At 42.6% G+C, this 20,072-nt stretch overlaps 3 protein-coding genes across 3 annotated transcripts; all 3 read right to left on the bottom strand.

Annotated features, from left to right (window-relative positions):
* Positions 1-7,578: 7,578 nt before the first annotated feature.
* INS49_014352 (uncharacterized protein) lies at positions 7,579-7,926 on the bottom strand (the record flags this gene model as incomplete). Its single annotated transcript, XM_043175043.1, has 1 exon — positions 7,579-7,926. One exon carries the CDS (start codon positions 7,924-7,926, stop codon positions 7,579-7,581), a length of 348 nt encoding a protein of 115 aa, XP_043021988.1.
* Positions 7,927-9,159: 1,233 nt separating this feature from the next.
* INS49_014351 (uncharacterized protein) lies at positions 9,160-11,416 on the bottom strand (the record flags this gene model as incomplete). Its single annotated transcript, XM_043175042.1, has 5 exons — positions 9,160-9,345; positions 9,419-10,781; positions 10,868-10,962; positions 11,010-11,140; positions 11,206-11,416. 5 exons carry the CDS (start codon positions 11,414-11,416, stop codon positions 9,160-9,162), a joined length of 1,986 nt encoding a protein of 661 aa, XP_043021987.1.
* Positions 11,417-18,451: 7,035 nt separating this feature from the next.
* INS49_014350 (uncharacterized protein) lies at positions 18,452-19,227 on the bottom strand (the record flags this gene model as incomplete). Its single annotated transcript, XM_043175041.1, has 4 exons — positions 18,452-18,508; positions 18,588-18,639; positions 18,702-18,931; positions 18,997-19,227. 4 exons carry the CDS (start codon positions 19,225-19,227, stop codon positions 18,452-18,454), a joined length of 570 nt encoding a protein of 189 aa, XP_043021986.1.
* Between the last annotated feature and the right edge of the window lie 845 nt (positions 19,228-20,072).

Raw genomic sequence — 20,072 nt, 5'->3', positions numbered from 1 at the left:
TTCAGCAGTTGACGTTGGACAACCCACCCAGTTTAGCCACTAAGCCGCCGTTGGTTCCGAACATTCGGCCTATCCTCTGGCTACTTTGGACTGTGCCATCCAGAGATGCTCGTCTCAACCGATTTCCATCACAGTGGCGAAAAGTCCGGAGCCGAGAGGACGACCTAACACGCGGAGCATACACAGACTGACAGATCTCCCCCGCCCGTTTCCATATCTGGAAGAATTCGCCCCCCCTGAAACGCGCACATGTTTGTGCAGTAATCTCAGAAACTTTTATTACGACGACACCACCAGGACGCGGTTGACGAGACACAGAAGGATCATTAAACCTCGATTCTAGACTGCAAGACAGACTGGGCCTGGACAGGCTAACCCTACACAGCAACACATTCGCAGTCCTTCTTCAGCTCTTGCACCCCATAACCTCGGGGTGATTACTGAAAACGGCCGGTTGAGAGGGACGGGGGACCGTGCCATGCCCCAAGGGAGCCCCGCAAGGTCAGAAGTTGCGATCATGGGAAGCTGGATCCGAAGAGGGTGCGCCTTCCCTCTTATCTGATGGGTGCTGATGGAATTTGGCGAAGGGGCAAGGAGGGGTGGAGGAAAGTGCGATTGAGTTGTGGCGGGCCTTGCCCCACCAACCAACAGACGAGACTGGGACGCCCATGCCTTCCTCATACGCGCCGGTCGTGTCGGCCATGGAATACACAACATGTCCATGTTTTTGTGAATGGCGCTGCCAGCTCCCGAAAGGCGTCGACTACTATTTTGTGATGATGACATTGCATTTTACCATGTTGGCCGGCCTGCCGACGTGCCGACGCCTTACGGGCGATCCAGCGACGGTCCGCATCACCGTCCCCCGCTGTCTCAGCTGCAGCCATCCGTCCGCACCGGATGATGGTCAGTCGGTCTACTGTGGTACTGTCCTCGCTCAGCCCTGCCACTGGCGTCTGTCCGTCTCTTGTCACTGTCTCTGTCTTTGTACCCAACACAGTCACGCCTATCATTGACTGGACTGGCGCCGCCTCTTCTGTCTGCTGCCGTGGCACCTGACTGGTCCTCGGGCGCTCCCTTGACGCAGCACGCGTCAGGTCGCGCAAGCCTCAGCTTATTCTCCCCATGCGACAAGCGACAAGCTCGGCAACTTTTGCCCGATGCTGCAAGCCGCGCATCCTGGGGGTTTCTCTCCTGCCGTGTGCAACACTGGCCCGAGATGCGATGGCAAGTAATAAACGCCGTCCGACCTCGCTTGGCCGGCGTGCTCGCTGTCGCCTGCATGCCGTCTCCCACGACAGCTCAAGTCAGATCAGAGGCTGGATGACAGCGACGAGACCCACCGATCTCCATAATGACTAGAACACACACACTCACTCCAGGTTGACAGGAGCAGTGAAGGTGCAACTCGGTCATAGTGGAGCCCAGGCCCAGAGATCGCCCAGACAAGGGCCCACCCCTGGGAACCAGAATACGATCGACTGCCCGACCGACTTGACAACAGCCCACGCCTGCTCACGCCTGCTCATGGCGCTGGATCTGTGCATTCCAGGCCGGTATAGTACTTTCACTACTGCCGTGACTACTGCCATTCCCAGTCCAGGTCAGGCCACAGTGGATTCGGGCACAGCACACGACAAAGCTGGGCAGGACAAGGTCGGTATCCTGGGGCTTTCTGTCGCGGCTTGCGCGCCTCCGAGGAATATTGTTCTGGCTATTTGAGGGCGGCAGCGCATGAACGCCCTCAACGCTTGTTCCTTGCCTGTTGCGCGAGAGCTGTGTCAGTGTCTGCCCTTCCCGTCAACAAGCTCTCCCAAGTTCTTCACGGCCCTCCGTCAGGGAGCGGCGCGGTCCTCCTGTCAGAACGCCCACCCCTCTGCCCCTTCGGATGGGACGAGGGGTCCCAGGAGGCCCTGCTGCTGCGTTGCGCATGGGTGGTGCGGAGACTAATCGGCGATCACCTCTGCTTCATGCAACTCCCGTGCTCCTGTCGCCTTCCCAGGGTTGCATTCCAGCATGGGACGACGAGGAGGTGCCCGCCCCATATCGTGCCCTCCCAAATGGGAATACCGAGACCACCCCACCCTAGAGGCGATGAGACGTCGTGCCTCCATCTGAACCATGGGCTCATCGAGTGTGTGCCTCGCCCTTGGCCTCATCCACTTCCACTGACTGGCAGGAGTCAATCCGACGACGTCGAGCATCTGGCACCATTGTCAATATCAGACTTGCCAGCCGGAGACGGAAGTCGATGAGTCGTGCCTTGAGGCCCGGCATTGGGCTCGAAACCCAATTTGCTTTTTTTTCTTCCAACTGCTCCGACGCATCGCCGTTGGGTTTGACTGCAAGCCCGGAGTTGTATGCACTACATCCATCGTTCCATGGGTCTGGGTTCCCCAGATCGAGCTTCAGCATACTCCCTTTATCCCATTCCCGGTCATATATCACGGCCGACTGGGTATATCAGAGAACTTCAGGTCGTGCCCACGCCACTGCTTCCTCAGGCTGAGCTCAGCAAGGATCGTCACCAGTCGCCATGACCAGCAGCACCCTGGGGCAAGCCGCAAGCAGCTGGGCTCTGGAACGCTCGGGATCGTCTTGTCAGCCTCCACGCAAGTCCCACATGCAAGCTGATGCACCTCCAAGACGGAGTGCACACCCAGCGACCGGCGACACCCCCAAGGGCACAATATACACAACCAACCACCCCCCTCGCACACACCCCCTAAGCCCTTTTTGCCCTTCTGAGCCCCTTTCTCAGCCAGGCCTTTGCATCAGTGTTTCTCGATGTCCTACCTGACTCGCCCGTCGACCTTGTCGTCTGGCACACCATGGGCAAGCAGGCAAGCATGTCCGCCTCTAGACCCCCCACCCCGTGATATCGCACCCAGGCGCCCAGCTTCCACGGTTGCGGGTGCGTGTCCTGCCGCAGCGGACCTCCCCCTCCCCCCCTGTCTATCGCCCGTCGGTGATCTTCCGTCCTCCTCGCCCACTCACGCCAGCCCGTGCTTCCCCCAGAAACGCATTGACCACCTTCAAATTCAACTGCACTCTTGGATCTTGACTATTTTTCAGTCACTCTTAGGCGCTGCCATGCACTGTCACCACCACCATCACCACCACCAACACCCCCTTTTTACCCCTTTGCCATCATCGCCTTGACCAACTGCCCATCTGAACAAACACACGGGGCCAGGTCTTACGCTCACGGATCACACTGATATGCCGTCGGAACCCGGCATCGCCACTATCTAAACACCCCTTTCTCTGCCGGCCACCACGGCAAGTCGCCAGCTCGTTTCCAGACATGCCGTATAATGCCCTTCCAACCTTGGCTGAGGCCATGCATGATACCCACGTACCTGCAACTAAGTACATTTCACTCCCCCTCCCTCCCTTCGTCCCGTCTAGGGTCCGGCAGTAAATCATCACCGCCTCATCGACACCTGCAGATGTGCAACTTTCCAGCCAGACGTATCGATTCCTCGTAATGAACATGTTGCTTCGCCCCGCCTCCCCTGCCATCCCCTCTCCTTCACCCCCGTCGCATGCAGGAGTTCGCAGCGTTCGCGGCACCGGCGCCCCTGCCTGCACGCCTGATTCGCACCTTGCCACGCTACAATACGCTACGCTGAGGTGCCATCGTCAATCGTTCGCTCTCAGTCTGGGGTCCTGCTCCAATGATCAACTGATTAGCTTTCCTGTGGGCTATGGCGCGGTAGCCATAGTTGCGCTCGCTCTGCCGGGCGGGTTGATCACGCTCCATATATCTTTAGATGCATCTTCCCGCGACCCGCTTGCTTGCTGCCTGTGGCGACTCGGCCGCGCAGGTGGGAGGGAGAACAAGGGCCGTCGTGCAGGTGGTCCCTTGATGCATCCACTGTGTGGGCAAATCGCATGGTTTCGTCCATGCACCCGTCTATCGCTTTCCTGCACACCCCCTCCCTCCCAACAAGCCACCCACCCTTTCCCTCTCGAGACAACGTGATATCCGCGTACGAGCCACACCATCTGGGACCCTATCGTGCATGGGCTAGGAGCGAGCAGGGAGGTAGGGCAATAGGGGAGACATGCGAGACATGCTTCCTGATCTGCCAGACTTGCAGTTGTCCAGCCAGCCAGTCCCGAGCTTCCGCCTCCTGCCCTGTTTCTTGTTTCTTGTTCCCGTCTTTTCTCGTCTCTCCCCTCCTACCCGTCCTTTCTGGGCCGCCTGTTTATACAGCTTAGAAACCTGACGTCTGCGAATCGGTTCCCAGCCGCCCTCCCCACCCCGTGCCGAGTTTCATCTATCCAGCTATGCACAGTACAGATTGCAATACTACCGGTACAATATGTATATCCACAGGCCGGGGCCCTTGAACCTAGCGTCTAGTCCCACACCCTATCTCCCTCGTGTGGGTGGTACAGCCGTTTTGTGGTCTACGTCAACGTGCATTCCGCGCAGCCTCATGACCCCGATACTTAGTCATTCCCCATCCCGCACCACCCAAGTGCAAGAGTCTAAATCGTCTTAGAATAGTCTATCCCCCCCCCCCCTTTTTCTTGTCTGCCCCAGGGCGGAATAGAGACCATCCGTCCTAGTCCCACCCCCTAAGAAGCAAGCTCTAGAGCCTCCGGAGCGGAAAGAGCAGTGGCTTGATCTGTCGGGTCCGAACGCAAGCAATGAAGCTTGTCAACTTTAGCTTGTCACACTGGTATCCGAGCACTACTATAGTCTACCAGGCTTTCCTGTTATCATTGGGAGACTTTCGACTCCCCCCCCCCCCTTCAAGCGAAAGCCAAAGCCACGAGGGACGTTTTGTTTCCCATTCCCACTTTCTTTTCTTTCCCCAGATGGCTTGGCCAGGATCGCCCACCGGTCCTTGTCTTTTTCGGTTAAGATTAACATGCGCTGTCTCGGAGAATATCTTTTAGAAGAGAACGCGGTGCGCTCGGCTTCAGCATGTCCCGGGTGGCTGAGAGCCTGTTTTGACGACAGACCACCGGGCGATGCGCGTGTTGCGCCGGCCATATTTGCTGGTGACAAGCATTTTCTTGTTGCCGCCACTCTTCCCACTTAGTTTAGAACCAAGGCTGCTACCATTTAATATTACTGCGGAGAGTGGTTTAGCCACCGGTGGATATGGACAAGGCGCGATTGCTCTAGGTGGTTTATATTTTCTTAAATCTGTGACGATCGACTGACGACCTTGGTATCCACACCCGTGAGCGTGATGATGCCCAGAGCCTCACCGGCGCCCGCGAATCCCAAGTCTCATGACCATTCCCATGCATGCGCATCTCACGGGGCCCATGGGCTGCCTCCGAGGGCGTTCTTCCCGTCTCCTTTGATTTCTTGCTGTTTATCTATTTTGTTACCCCAAGAGCGAAAAGTCGGTTCGCTTGGGCGCAAGCATAAAACTTCCCGCGGCGGAGCTTGCGTCTGGTTTGACTCACCCGCGCTCAACGGGCGGCTCGTATATCAGAGACAACGCGATCAAGATGTGATCGTGTAGTACAGCATTTTACGCACGCTGCTTCTTCTTGCTCTGCTTCCGAAGCGGAAGAATGGGGGGGGGGGATCATCGCCACCCGCCCTGCCAGGAGGCCAGCGAGCGCGGCCGTGTGTTCCTTCTTTCCCCCTGTCATGCATGCATGCCTGTGCGGCCACCCGACGACCGGTCTGGGTACGCGGGCCTTGGGTAGACAGACGCATATTCTTAGAAACCGGCATTTCGACTCCCCTTACCCAGACATACAGACAGACTTTCCCCCGCCCGTTATCTGGTCCGGGTCACCCTTGTGTATAACAAAGAATGTTTGCACCGGGCTCCTCGGGCGCTAGATGAAACCCGGGGAAGAGACTGGGGCCCTCCCTCTCTTCTCTCTCTCCTCTACTTTCCTACCCATGGTCGTATGTTCCTCCCATGTTGCGCGTCGAGTAGGTACATACATCACTCGAGAGACCTCAGCTCACCCTTCACACCCTCATGCCACCACCCCCCTTTGATACATACATACCATACCTCGTGGCCCCACACCACCCAACCTCCAACGCCCACCAGGACGACCACGGGATCGTCCCCGCGGCTCCCTTCGTGATCCTCTAAGCGATGTCATTCGCCCGCCGGGCCTGCTGCCTTTTGAACGCACTGTCGAGATGTGCGAATGAGTCACCACCGTTGTCCGCCTGAGCAGGTGGGTATTTATAAGTGGGTATCTATGTATGTCTCTGTGAAATACGCCGTCACGCCCGGCGGGTCCCCGAACTCCTAGTACCTCTTCTGCTGGACACTTCGAAGCTGCCTGGCCTGGGCTTGATCTGCCCTTCCTCATCCGCCACTCCGTGGGTAGGTATTTGTCAAAAACAGTCCACCACGTGTGGGATCTGCTCAGTCATTGGGCACACCTCGCGGGCTTGCGAAATCCTGTTTTTTGTCGACCTCTGGTTCACCCCTAGTTGGCTGCCTAGTTTGGCATCCAGGGGTTGCAGTTGGGGACTGGCACTTTTCAGCCTTGCTTGACCGCACGCCAAATGCACTTTCCGGTATTTATACACGCTTGGTGTAAATACACCTTGCGGCGCTGTTTCTGTTCGTCGTCTAGGGGCTGTTTGTTCTATGAGCGGTGTGTGGGCCGTGTTTGTCTAAAATTGTGTTGTTCCCTATGTCAAATGGTTGGACCTTCTTCGATATGATCGCGCGCACTTTGAAACGTCCCGCCTGTGCTGTCTCGGCAAAGACAGAATCCTGTCTCCTGCAGAATTGAGACAATAGGGCTATACGGGGCCAGACAGGTCGGGTCAACGACTTAGTTAGCTGCACCTCGCCTCTTTTCCTTTCCCTCTTTCCCTCCCTTGGGCGGCTCAACCTCGCCGAACCCTGGCGAATCCTCTCACGATCCGAACTACCGCGACTCAGAGCGCAATCTAATCTCTCTTCGCGCACCCCCCCGGGATAAACCCTCTATATCCTCTCGGGCTATACAGCTGTCTCATCGCCCCAGCCCCGCGCCCAACCTGGGAACGAACGAATGCAACAAGCAATCTCGCCCGCGCCGCGTTCCGCAGGCGGAAGCATGGCCAGGTTATCCCGCCCACATATCTGGTCATCCAGTCTGTTCCGCCAGCGCAGCACGAGACTAGTCCCCTCGGCCGTCGTACCGGGGCATCACGTTAGCCGTGGTCGTGTTGAACCTAATCTGCTGTAGTTTGGGCCTTGATAGCCACTTCCACATCACGCATCCGCTTGGGAATGGGAGTTTCGGCCGCTTAAAGGCGACTTGTAAATTTCCTTTTGCACTGATCATGGACCCTTAGTCGCACGCGCCGTTCGCAGGCCGTTTTCATGCGGAAAGTGGTCTCCCATCATTGTTTCATCATAGACTCTTGGTCGAATGACCACGGGGTTATCGAGACCCAGCCTCGATTATTCTCGTCTCGTAGGACAAGTGTCAAGCTAGAGAACGTAAGCATGGGGTGCGCACAAATCCCAGTCCCTCGGGGCACGACGGGCGGGAAACGCACAGTCTGCCGCCCTGCCTTGACCCGTCGAGCCGCTAGCCTCCGAGACGGGCGTAGCTTGTTTTCTGGCTGCCCTTTCATTCTGGGCTGGAACGGCCGCTAGGCCGTGTCGGGACGCGTGGCGCGGTCATGTGGGCTGGGGCGCTGGGCGTTTGGCGTTTTGAGTGCGTAGTCTGACCTCTACTGATCGGTGCGCCAGGGTCTTCCGGGATGGGAATCGAAAAACCTGTCGGATGGGGTGGTTTACGTAGTCCGTTTGGGTACGCATCGGTTTCAGAATGGTTGTAGTGGCCTCCCTCCGGGTATGCTGCGGACTTTGACGTTGGGGTGCGCACCAGCGACAGCAGGGCGTCCACCCGGATCTCGCGGACGTGTTCCAATTCGTCATCGACATAGGAGCACCACTTCCAGAAGATGCCCACCATCTCTGGCCGATCTTCTTGACCGGTTGCGAGTTAGATTCAGCCGTATAGAATTTAAACTTTTAGCATCATCACGGTGGCTGTCGACTTCGGTCCCGAGGTGTTCTGGATGCTCGTCTACTACAGACCGGTGTCTCAACCAGGTCGTGCTTACAGGTCTTGAGAACACACAAGTTCTTGGAGGGCATCGTTTGGAATCATGGCCGCGTAATGCCGACGACTTTCATGGTGAGGTTGAAATTCTGTGGTGGACTCGGGGCTTGACACTTGCCACCAAACTTTGAGCGTTGACTGGTTGGTGATGTCGTTGTTTGATGATTGAGGCCTCCTTTTAAGTGTAACTCCTACCTTAGGTTTCAAGCTTTTCTGTGGTCAGAGGCCACGAGTATGATCCGTCTCTTCCTGTATGGTCAAGAGACGAGTGCCTAACTCTTTCTGCGAGGAAACCCTTTCGTCCTCCTAGGGATGCTGTAGCGAGACACAGTGTCACTCCATCCTAAAACACAAGTACAAAGTTGGCTTCATTTCCCGAGCCTCTCGTTATCTGGTCACATTCTGCAGCCGCCACCTCATGACGTGAGTAAATCAAAGAGATCGAACCGTCAGTGGTCAGCTCGTTCAGATCGTGGCACTCATTCCAACTTCTGGAATGGCCATGTCCACTGACACCAAATTTCGGATGGCGGCTTTCAGTTGATTTGAACGGGGAATGGCAAGTGAAATGTTCTTTTAATGCCAACGAGAAGTTCACCAAGTAACCATGGACCAAATCCGGGTCAAAGTGAAGGAGAGAGCGATAAAGGTTGCGTCAAATGACCTTCGGGCCACAAACCACCGCAATATTGGAACAGTCAATGGTATATGCCGAAGTGATTATTTGTAACACAGGCCGCGAACGGCTGCGCTCACGTATTGACTCCATTTATGAGAACCAGGAATTGGAAACTTATTTTGCTAAGCTTGTTTTGAAAATTAGGCCGTATGAGTCATCGTGATACTTGTATTCGTAATATCAGCCCATTTTTCAACAAGCTTCACGGCGCGGATAAATGAGTAGCTCTTTTCAATCTGAGTAACATGTGAACTGAACAACCCAATGCTTGATTTCATCACGAACAGAGGAAATTATTCCCAGACATTTTATCACATCCCTCTGCCTTGACTGATAATGTTACCGTCTTGCCCTAATCCTCAGGGAGCAAACCGACATTCAAAGAGGCCCTCCTACACTCGTGCCTACAAGTCTAACTCGACCCTGTTCTGCGCGCTGAGACCCCCAATCTTGCCAGCAGTCGCTTCTGGGAACACTTCGCAATGGCCCCAGGTAAGCAGCTCAGTATTCGACCCTGAGACGGACACGGGCTCGGCCGAGACTCCGACGGTGAGGGCGAAGTCATCCGTGATAGGGACGTCTTGCGTGTCCTGGTTTTGAATATATTAGCCCACGCTATTGTTCTGAGTCACATCCAGCATGGTTTTACAGAGACTTGCTTACTTTAACCACCCTCCAAGAGAGGTTGTCCTTCAGATACGCCACCACAGCCGCGGTGTCGCCGACGTCCACACCTCTCTCCTCCAGCGCCTCGTTCAGCGGCACCGAGCCTGTGACGAGGATGCCGTCCTCAGCCTGGGCCACGCAGTTGGCGCAGTTCTGCCTTGACTGGTTGGACAGCATCGTCACCGTTCCAACGCGGCTGTCCGACAGGAGCCAGTCGGCCGTCGACGCGGGCAGCTCGCCCAGGAAGACGTGAATGCCCCAGGTCCCCGTAAGCGCGAAGTTCTTGACCCGCAGGAAGACCTGCCAGTGGTTGGTGTTGTGGTTTGTGGTGCCTCCGTTGTGATTGGCACTGGTTCCATTGTGGTTGGCACTTGTTGTCCCGTTGTGTGCCGGGGCTGAGCCCTGATGGCGGCGGATGTTGATCGGGGGAAGGCCGTCGTTAGACTTGCCATTTGCCGCCGTCCCGTTGGCGGACTTGCCGTTGGTAGAGGCCGCGCCTGCGAGCTTCTGTGCCGGCGGACGAAAGGAGGCGGGGGCGTACAGATTGTAGACCTGCTGCGTGACATATGTCCTCATCTGGTCGGGCTTCTTGAGCAGGTCCAAGGGCGTCTCCGGGTAGTAATACCCGCCGTCAAACGTGCTGATCAGCTCCTTGGTGTCGTTGGCGACGTAGTAGTCCGTCATAGAGTGCGCCGAGGTCTTGTGCCACGGCTCGAGGTTCGAAGTGCCTCCCTCAACCGCGCCGGATCGCTTGACGAACCGGTCCGTCTGCGAGGGGAACTCGTCAATGGTGTTGTTGGGGTTCATTGCCTGCCAGATGGCCGTGAGACGGTCGCAGTTGACGTGGTGGAGCCAGAAGATCGGGTCGAACGAGCTGGCCTGGACATCAGACATGTTGCCGTACTGCTTGTTCTGGTCGACGGAGTCGTTCGTGCCGGTGTAATCGTGAATGGTGTTGTGCATGCTCTCCACCGAGTTGTATGCCTTGACTGGCTGCTTGGGTCTCCAGGCCTGGCAGGTAAACTGGTCAAAATTGGTGACATTTGTGAGAGCATCGAACGTGGAAGCCCTGAAGGGTTTGGCGACTCTGGCGATTTGAGCGTTCGCGATTTCCTGGTGATTGTTTCCGTTCGCATCCGGGCATCGCTTGGATTCTGCCCACGCACCAGTAGAAGGCCACCCCATCTCCGTCTGAATGGTACGAGTAGCCCAATCGGACGTGAATTGGTAGGAATAAAGAGGATTGTGTGGAAGACGGAGAGTCTCCTTTGCCCCGGGCGTCTTCCCTGGGACAGTGAGCGTGATGTCCGGGGACATCGTCACGGCTGGGAGATGGGGATCAGATGCCCAGTCCCAATACCTGTGTCTCCAAAGTCAACGATGAACGAACCCGAGGGCAAAGTGTTTGGGGATTCTTTCAAGAGTCGTCAAGGGGGCAAAGCCTACGGCAGTCGGACATCCTGGAGTGCCGCTTTGTATGCGTCTGCAGCGGAACCAGACGCCTTTGCGGCGATTTCTTGGGCATAAGCAAATATGATTTGCTGCCCATGTCAGTGGAGGTCTTGGTCAAGGCAATACTTTCACATACCTCATAGAGCATCAGATACGGTCGGTGCCACGGAATGAAGAGAACACTGCGATGCGTGCAGTACCCAACGGTAGTGACTGATCCCGCAGTGGGGTCCTTCTGCCACGGCACATACGGAACACCGTGAACACCTGTACAATGCCTTGTCAGATCCATGATGAAGTATCAACACGGACACGAATGTGAATCAATTTACCTGTGACCTGAAAGTAGCTTGTCCCATTAGCATTGTCCTGGTCAAACTTCTCGTTGCCATTCTTCTGCCACGCAGCAAGCGCCTGGACGTAGAGCGCGAATGCGAACTCGTGTTGGGTTTGAAACACATCGATCGGGAGACGTTGGGCGGGCTTACCACCCGCGGTCTTCACCCCAACGATGGGTGTTGGGGATGATATGACAGGAGCCATATTTGATGGTTGTTAGCAGGAAAGAGGACTTCCACTGGAGTCTATGTTTCAAAGAAGTATGGCCCGCCCTTGTGCTTTCTATGGGAATCAAGCATGGCATTTTATATGTTTTACTCACACTAATATCTCACATAATTGTGTTAATACTCAGGTGCGGCTGACCCTTGGATTAGTTGCTGAGCACAACAGGAATGCTCCCGAGGTCATCTGAGACTGTGGCTGACTTGCATTTCTGAGACCGTCTCACCGACTATCTGTGTCTCCAGTACAATATATGCTCATACTACTGTAGTGCTACAGAGAAGAGCGGCTAATTCCTTTGTTTTCACAGCCTAGGGGACGACTGAATTTCCCAAAGGTCACTTCGTTATCTTTATGAAGGGACGTGCCTCGGGTCTCATCCAATACGAATAGTCAAGTTCAGCTGAAAAGTTTCTGATGACTCTTGAAGCAGAGTAGATACGACCGGGTGTGTGCTCTTGGCTGAGACAAAGACGGGAGTTCCCTTCCTTACTATCATGTTGTTCGAAGGGTGTCACGATCCTTAATACACAGTCAGATCAGTCGCCCCGACAATAGCGGCCAACATACAGCCTCTGGTTGGTCATTACCCCTCACGTGGCTGTAGAGCCGTATTACAGTCAGGAATAGTTAGGATTCATTAAAGACGAAGTTGATACTGTTGGAATATTCTAGATATTTAGGCTATTATTAATACGGGATATCCTTTTCCCTATATGTTTGCCACTATATGGAGGATAATAACTATAAATAGGGGCCTTCCCTCCCATAGAATAAACATTAGCTAGCTTAATAAACTAAGCATTTAACGCTATTATTTTAAAGGTTATAAACCTAGAGCTAACTTAAAACAATAACGCTAACTTAATATGGAAAATATACATTACATAATACCCTAAATCGCTATTACTTTTTAAATTTTTTAAATAAATAAGCTTTATACTTTAAGATAAACTTTTTAATTAATTACTTAATTAAGCTAATTAATAAGCCCTTAATTAATTAAATTACCCCATTTAATATTATAAATTAACCTTATTTCTTAACTTAAAGCTTATATATAAAAACTATACTTCCTTTACCTAAATGCTTAATTATTTTTTTATTAATACTTAACCTACTTATATAATTTATATATTATTTAAAAGCCCTTATTAAAAATAATAAAAGTATTTCTTTAAATTTTAAAAATTATACTACGTTAATATTAAAAATATAAATTTTAATAAACTTATAATAATTCTTAAACTCCCTTAAAAATACTTAATTATATCTTAGCTATCTTTAATTTATAATACCTTAAAAATATATTATTTAAAAGCACTTTTTTTTCTCTTTATAATTATATTACTTTAATATTTATATCTTTATTCCTTAACTTATTAAACTTATTTAAAGTTTATTATATCTTTTTCTTTATTATTTTAATTATTTTAATAAATACTTTACTTATTTATCTTAAAATAGCATTTCTTAATAAATATAATATTTTACTTCTTAATAAAATACAAAACTATATATATTAAAGCATTAAAATTTAAGCTTAACTTAAAAAAGAAAATATTATTAAGAATAATCTTAAAAATCTTTTTTAAAGCTTATTTTTAGCTTAAAATAAAAAAGCCCTTATTAATATTAAACTTATATATAAGTAAAGGCTTATTATATTTATAAAAAAAATAAATAATGCTTAAAAAGCATAAAATATACTTAAATTTTATTATAAACTTTTTAAGTTTATAAGCTAATATTTACTTTATAAAGAGTTTTTTAATATTAATTTTAATAATTTTAATATTATAAAAGAATATATTAATAAGCTAAAGCTTCTTTTAAAAAATTTAAAGGCTAATAATATAATTCTTCCTAAATAAGTTATAATTAGCTAAATTTTCCATAGTTTAAATAATAAATATATTAGCTTTATTTAAAATATAACTTAAAGTCTTAAAAAAGATTTAAATGCTTATATAATTAAATTTCTTTTCTTTAGCTTATTAAATAAAAATAAAGAAAAACCCTTTAAATTATTTAAAAAAGCTTTATATATAAAAAGTAAGAAAGATAAAAAAAGATTATTATATACCTTAATTATAAAATAAAGAGGTATACTTAAGAAAATTACTATTTTCTTTATTTAAATAAAGCGCTTATTAGCTAAAAAATAAATAAATAAAAAAAAGAAAAACTAAGTTTTTTAAGGAAGAATATAAGCTAAGAGAAATAAAAGAAAATGCAAAAGCAATTCCTAGCTTTATTAACTAGTATAAAGTCTCCTATAGCTTTAAAAGGCGCTTAGAAAGAACTTATAACCCATATAGCTATAAATAATTTAATAAAGAATATTAAATATAATAAGAATTTATTAAATTTCTTATAAATTTCTTTTAATAACCTAATGGGAATTAAGATAAATAACCCTATATATACCTTATATATATATATATATATAATAATAATAGCTAATAATAATAAATTTATAGGAAATTAATAATATATAAATTCCATAAAAATAGCTATAAATATTGCTATAAATATAATAAGTTTTAAAAATATACGCCTTTTTAATATTATATATATAATTAATAAAACTATAAAATAAAGTAATGCGGGTATTATATTTATAAATAAAATAAAGAACTTAATAATTAAGTTTTTAAAAATAAATATTATAAAGAAATTTTTTAATATATATTATATGCTTTTTTTAGGTTTAAATATATTTAATTATAAGTATATAAGTAATAAAATTAAATTAAAATTAAAAGGAAATATTATTAAATCATATTCTTAAGAAATAAATAAGTTAATAATTTAAGAATATTAAATAAATGGCTTATACTTTATAAAAATTAATATAATAAAATAAATAAATAAGCTTAAATATACTTTTTAAAAAATATATATAACTTAATAAAATTTAAATATAAATAATAAAAATAAAGAAGAAATATATAAATGGTATTATAAACTAAGCTATATAAATATTTAAGCTTTGGAAATATTTCTTTAAAAATATAAAATAAATATATTAATAAATAAATTTATTTAAGAATATATAAGTAATTATAAAGTATGCTTAAAAGCTAAGCATATAATTAAAATAAATAAGATTAACTTATATAATTAAGTATATAATATACTTAAAAGAGTACATAGTAATATAAGCAATTCCTTAAAACTTATATATAATAAATATAAATATTATATATTATTCCTTAATAAAAGAACTTAATATTTAAAAGTTTCTTTGCTTAAAAATAAAGATAAAGCATTAAAAGCTTTTAATAATTATAAAAATAAGGCAGAAAATAAATATAATAAAAAAATAAAAGAATTCTTTATTAATAATAAAGGCAAATATATAAATAAAAGATTTAAACTCTTATTAAATAAATACTTTATAAATTATTATATAACGCCCTTATATATAAAAGAATTAAATGGCTTAATAGAAAGATTAAATTTAATTATAATAAATAAAGTAAGAAGCCTTTTATATATAGTAAATTTATTTATATACTTATAAGGAAAAGCAATAAAATATGCTATATATTTATATAATATTATACTTTATAAAAACCTAAGGTATAAGTACCCTTATAAGGTAATAAATAAAAAGAAGCTTTATATAAATAACTTAAAAATATAGGGATTTATTATATATTTTTAAAATAATAATTATAAAATTAAATTAAAACTTAGAAATAAAAAGGGTATATTATTAAATATAGTTTTAGAATTAAATATATATTAAGTATAGGATATAAATAATAAAAAGGCTATATTAATTTAAGATATTTAAATATTAAAAGGGTAATATATAAATAATAATAATATTAATATTATTAATAATAATAATAATAATGTTAATAATATATATATATTTCTAAAATTACAAGAATAAAGAAAAGAAAATAAGGAAGTAAATTCTCTTCCTATTTTAAATGAAATAATAATTTAAGGGAATCCAAAAGACTATATATATATTATATAAGATATATTATTAAATAACCAAATATTTATATTAAATTCCTAAGAAAATATATTAAAATACTGCTTAATTATAGCTAATATTAATAAACCCTTTTCTTTAAAAGAGATATTAAATAGCTTAGAAAAACCCCTGGGGGTTAAATTTATGCTAAATAAAATATATAATTTATAAGAATAAAATACTTATATAATAATGAATTTATTACCTAGCCGTACGGCTTTAAGGGGGAAATGGGTATATAAAAAGAAATTTATAAATAATTTAGCTATTATAAAGTTTAGTTAGGTAATAAATAATAAGAATAATATTAAATTTAAATTTAAATGGGTTATTTAGGGCTATAATTAAAAATTAAGCATAGATTATTTAAAGACTCTTTTTATAATTTGCCGCCTTAAGACCTATATTATATTATTAATAATAACTATAAATAAAGGATATTTTATATTTAATTACAACGTTAAAAATGTATTTCTATACTTTAATATTGATTTTAAAATATATATAAAATTACTTGCATATATATATAATAAACTAAAATATAAAAATAAAGTTATAAAATTAAATAAAGCTTTATATAAGTTAAAATAATTACTTATGCTTTAATATAAATACTTAAAAAATATATTAACTAAGTTAAGATTTATTATTTACCCATATAATAAAGAAGTATTTATATACCTTAATAAATAAATTATATTTATATATTATATAAATGATATTATTATTATAAAACTTAATAATAATAATATCAATTTAATAATTAATAAATTATATAAAAATATAAAATTAAATTTTTAAGGAAATTTAATAAATTTCCTTAAAAGCAATATATATATAAATAAAAAAGATAAATAAATAATTATAAATTAAAATAAATATATAGATAAAATATTAAAAAGATTTAATATAAAAAAAAGGTTAAGAAAAAGGAAATAATCCTTTAACTTATATTATATACTTTTAATAAAAAATTAAAAAAATATATTAATTAAGCTAATAAAAATATTATAGAATTATATTAATAATAAATAGGGTTTATATTATATATTAGCTTAAAAATAAGGCTAGATTTAACTTATTTTATAAATAAGTTAGCTAAATATATAGCAAACTTAGGATTAAAGCATATAAAAAAATTAAATAAAATATAAAGATATATATATAAATTCATATATATATTTAAAATATATAATTGCTTTGAAAATAATTTATAATTAATAGGCTATATAAATTTAAATTAAGGTAATGATATATTTATTAAAAAGAGTACCTTTAATTATATATTTAGCTTATATAATATTAATAATAATAATAATAATAATAAAATAAATCCTATAAGTTAAAATTTTTAGCTATAAAAAACATTAGTATTTTTTTTATGAAAGCAAAATATATGGCTTTAAGAAAAGCTATAAAAGAAGCTAAATATTTATATAATTTACTTAAATATTTTAATAATAATTTAAATATTAGCTTTAATTTTAAGCCTTTTATTATATATATAAATAATAATAACATTAAGAAATTAATTAAAAATACCTTATTTTATAAAAGAATTAAATATATAAATATTATATATTATTATATAAGAGAAGTAATAAAAAATAATAAGGTAATATTAAAATATATAAATTTTAAGTAAAATTTAATAAATTGGCTTATAAAATTAATAAATAAATTATATTATAAAACGTTTAAAGAAAAGTATAATTTAATAGAAAAATAATATAAAAATATTAAGCTAAAGAATAAAGAAATTTTTTATTTATATTATAATACGCACAAAATAAATTAAGATATTTACTTTTTAATAATTAGGATTAAGATTTTTTCCTTTACTTATAAAATATATAAATAAATTAAGCGGATTTAATTATATATATATATAATATTACCCTAAATATTAAAAGTTTTCCCTTAAAAGAAATAATTAAAATAATAAAGGTTTTTTTTAAAAAATAAATATTATTTATACAGCTTATATACATTATATATATATATAATTACAATATATTTATATTGCATTTATATATATTTAATTCTATATAGAAAATATATTTTTATAATATATATAATATAAATAAAATAATATAAGACTTTAATATATAAAAATGCTATAATATATTATAATTATTATAAAATAATTAATAAATCCTATATAAAACTTTAATTTAATATATAATACCTTATTAGCTATAAGTTTAAGTTTAAGTAATAATAAATTTTTAAGTTTTTTACTTAAATATATAATACTTAATAAATAAGTTTTTTCCCCTTTTATAAGGTTTTCTTACTATATAACTAAATATTCCTCTTTTATAAATTAAATCCCTTATATATAAAATAAAATAAATAAAAGGGAATTAGTTTAAGGGGGGCTGTTGGAATATTCTAAATATTTAGGCTATTATTAATACGGGATATCCTTTTCCCCATATGTTTGCCACTGTATGAAGGATAATAACTATAAATAAGGGCCTTCCCTTCCGTAGAATAGACGTTAGCTAGCCTAATAGACTAAGCATCCAACGCTATTATTTCAAAGATACTGTCTCTCCTGCTGATTGGGTCTTGACCGATTGGCCAGCTGACTGGAGGCCGTTCAACCAATGCAATCAGTGATATACGATGCGTACCTTCGTTACAATTGCCTTTCAAGCGGGCTCCATTGCAGTAAATGTTTTTAACATGCGCCTCGACTTCCTAGGAATCTTAAGTTGAGTCTTTTATAGGCCTGGACGCTCTCCAGCAGCTCGCTCACACGAACGCACTCGTCTTTGCCATGGGCTACCAAAATCGAACCTGGACCGTACAGCACCTTTTTATGGATCCTCTCAGCCTCGGAACATCGGTGCCAAATGCTACGGGAGCTGCATCAAAACCTCCAATTTCCCAGTCAAGAAGAGTCTCGGGATTTTTATGGAGCATATTGAGCTGGACATCACTTGATCTGGATTGTGTTGCGACCACATCAGCAATCTTCTTTATGACCCAGGGCAAGTTCGCGGCCACCCTTACGCCACAAAGCGCTTTTGCAGATGGCGCCACAATATTGTATCCTTCTCCACCCTCTATTTTTCCAATGTTCAGAGTGGAGGGCCCTAACAGGTCTGATGATGGCCACTCAACAGCCGAAAGGACGTTGAGGACATGCAGTAGCGCCACTGTTGCATTCTTTCCGAGATGTGGATAGCCAGAGTGACTACACCCCGTCAACCGCCAATGTCAGCCGTGATATAGATGCAAGCACTTGGGGGGACGTACCAGGATATGCCTTTGGCAACAACTTCGAAAACGACATGCCACTTGTGCCCCTTGGCGAGCTTGCCGTCCGTCGGCTCGCCAAAGATGCCAGCTTCCCACTCCAGGCCCATGAGGTTGGCAGCAAGCATGCCCGGACCTCCTTTCTCCTCGCCTACGATGAACAGGAAGCTGATGTCACCACCTGCCTTGTTGAGCTTTCCCTCCGCCCGCAACTCCTCGATCGCGAATATCTGTGCTACCAGAGGGCCAAGATCATCGCAGGCGCCGCGGCCGCGGATCACATCGTCCTCGATACTGAATGGGATATGGGGCGGCACGGAGCCTCCTCGAGGTTGTGGACTGCATCTGCCTGGCGTGCCCGCTGACTGACGACACCAAGCATCTGATCTCCGCCGCGGCGCTTAGTTTGATCAAAGACAGGAAGATCAGGATCGTGAATGTCGCCAGGGGCGGGCTCATCAACGAGGACGATTTGCTGGCGGCGATGGACAGGGGCGAGGTTGTCGGTGTTGGGTTGGACGTCCATGCTCACGAGCCGGGAATCAACCCGAGGCTGAAGAACAATTTCAGGGTGACGGTTCTGCCCCATATTGGGGTTGCTTCACGAACCAGCTGGAAGAATTTCGATGAGGTGGGCCTAAGAAATCTGAACGAGTTCTTTTGTGGTGACAAGAGGAAAGTAACATTCGTCAATAAAGTATAGATCATGTAGCAAACTTTATTATAACCCGTTGTTTATGAGAACGGATATTTGCGTAGAAAGAAATGAATGGTATATAGATACATTCAACATTTAGCATAATATATTACATTAACTAATTTGCATACCTTCAACTAAGTTGCACGCCTAATGCACAAACCTTATTTGCACGCTTGATTCATATGCTTAATTACACACTTAATTTACGTATTAAACTTATATAAAAACCTAATTTATAAACTTAAGGCTAAAACATATATATTAAGCTTTTTTATAAGCTATTAAGTTTATAAATAAGGTATATAACTTAAGCATGAGTGTGTAAATTGAGTGTGTAAATTGAGTGTGTAAATTGAGTGTGTAAATTGAGTGTGTAAATTGAGTGTGTAAATTGAGTGTGCAAATTGAGTGTGTAAATTAGATGTATGAATTAGGCGTGTAAATTAAGTGTGGGTGTGTGAATTGGGTGTGGGCGTGGGTGTGCGAGTTAAGGCGTGATGCTCTGGTGGCTGCAGCTTTGGCGGCAGGGATGTATCTGTGTACCCTCCGTGTTTTTCTGTGCGAAAATCCGTTTTCTTTAATAATTTTATATCTATCACAAAATCGCATTTATTTAGTTTCATGATAATTTTGGATTCTTAATGCATTGTATAGGAATAAATCACGTGCTA

The sequence above is a fragment of the Diaporthe citri genome (assembly GCF_014595645.1).
Source record: "Diaporthe citri strain NFHF-8-4 chromosome Unknown scaffold_7, whole genome shotgun sequence".
Taxonomy (NCBI): Eukaryota; Fungi; Ascomycota; class Sordariomycetes; order Diaporthales; family Diaporthaceae; genus Diaporthe; species Diaporthe citri.
The sequence above is the reverse complement of the archived record's forward strand: the minus strand, read 5'-3'. Positions and strand labels throughout refer to the sequence as shown.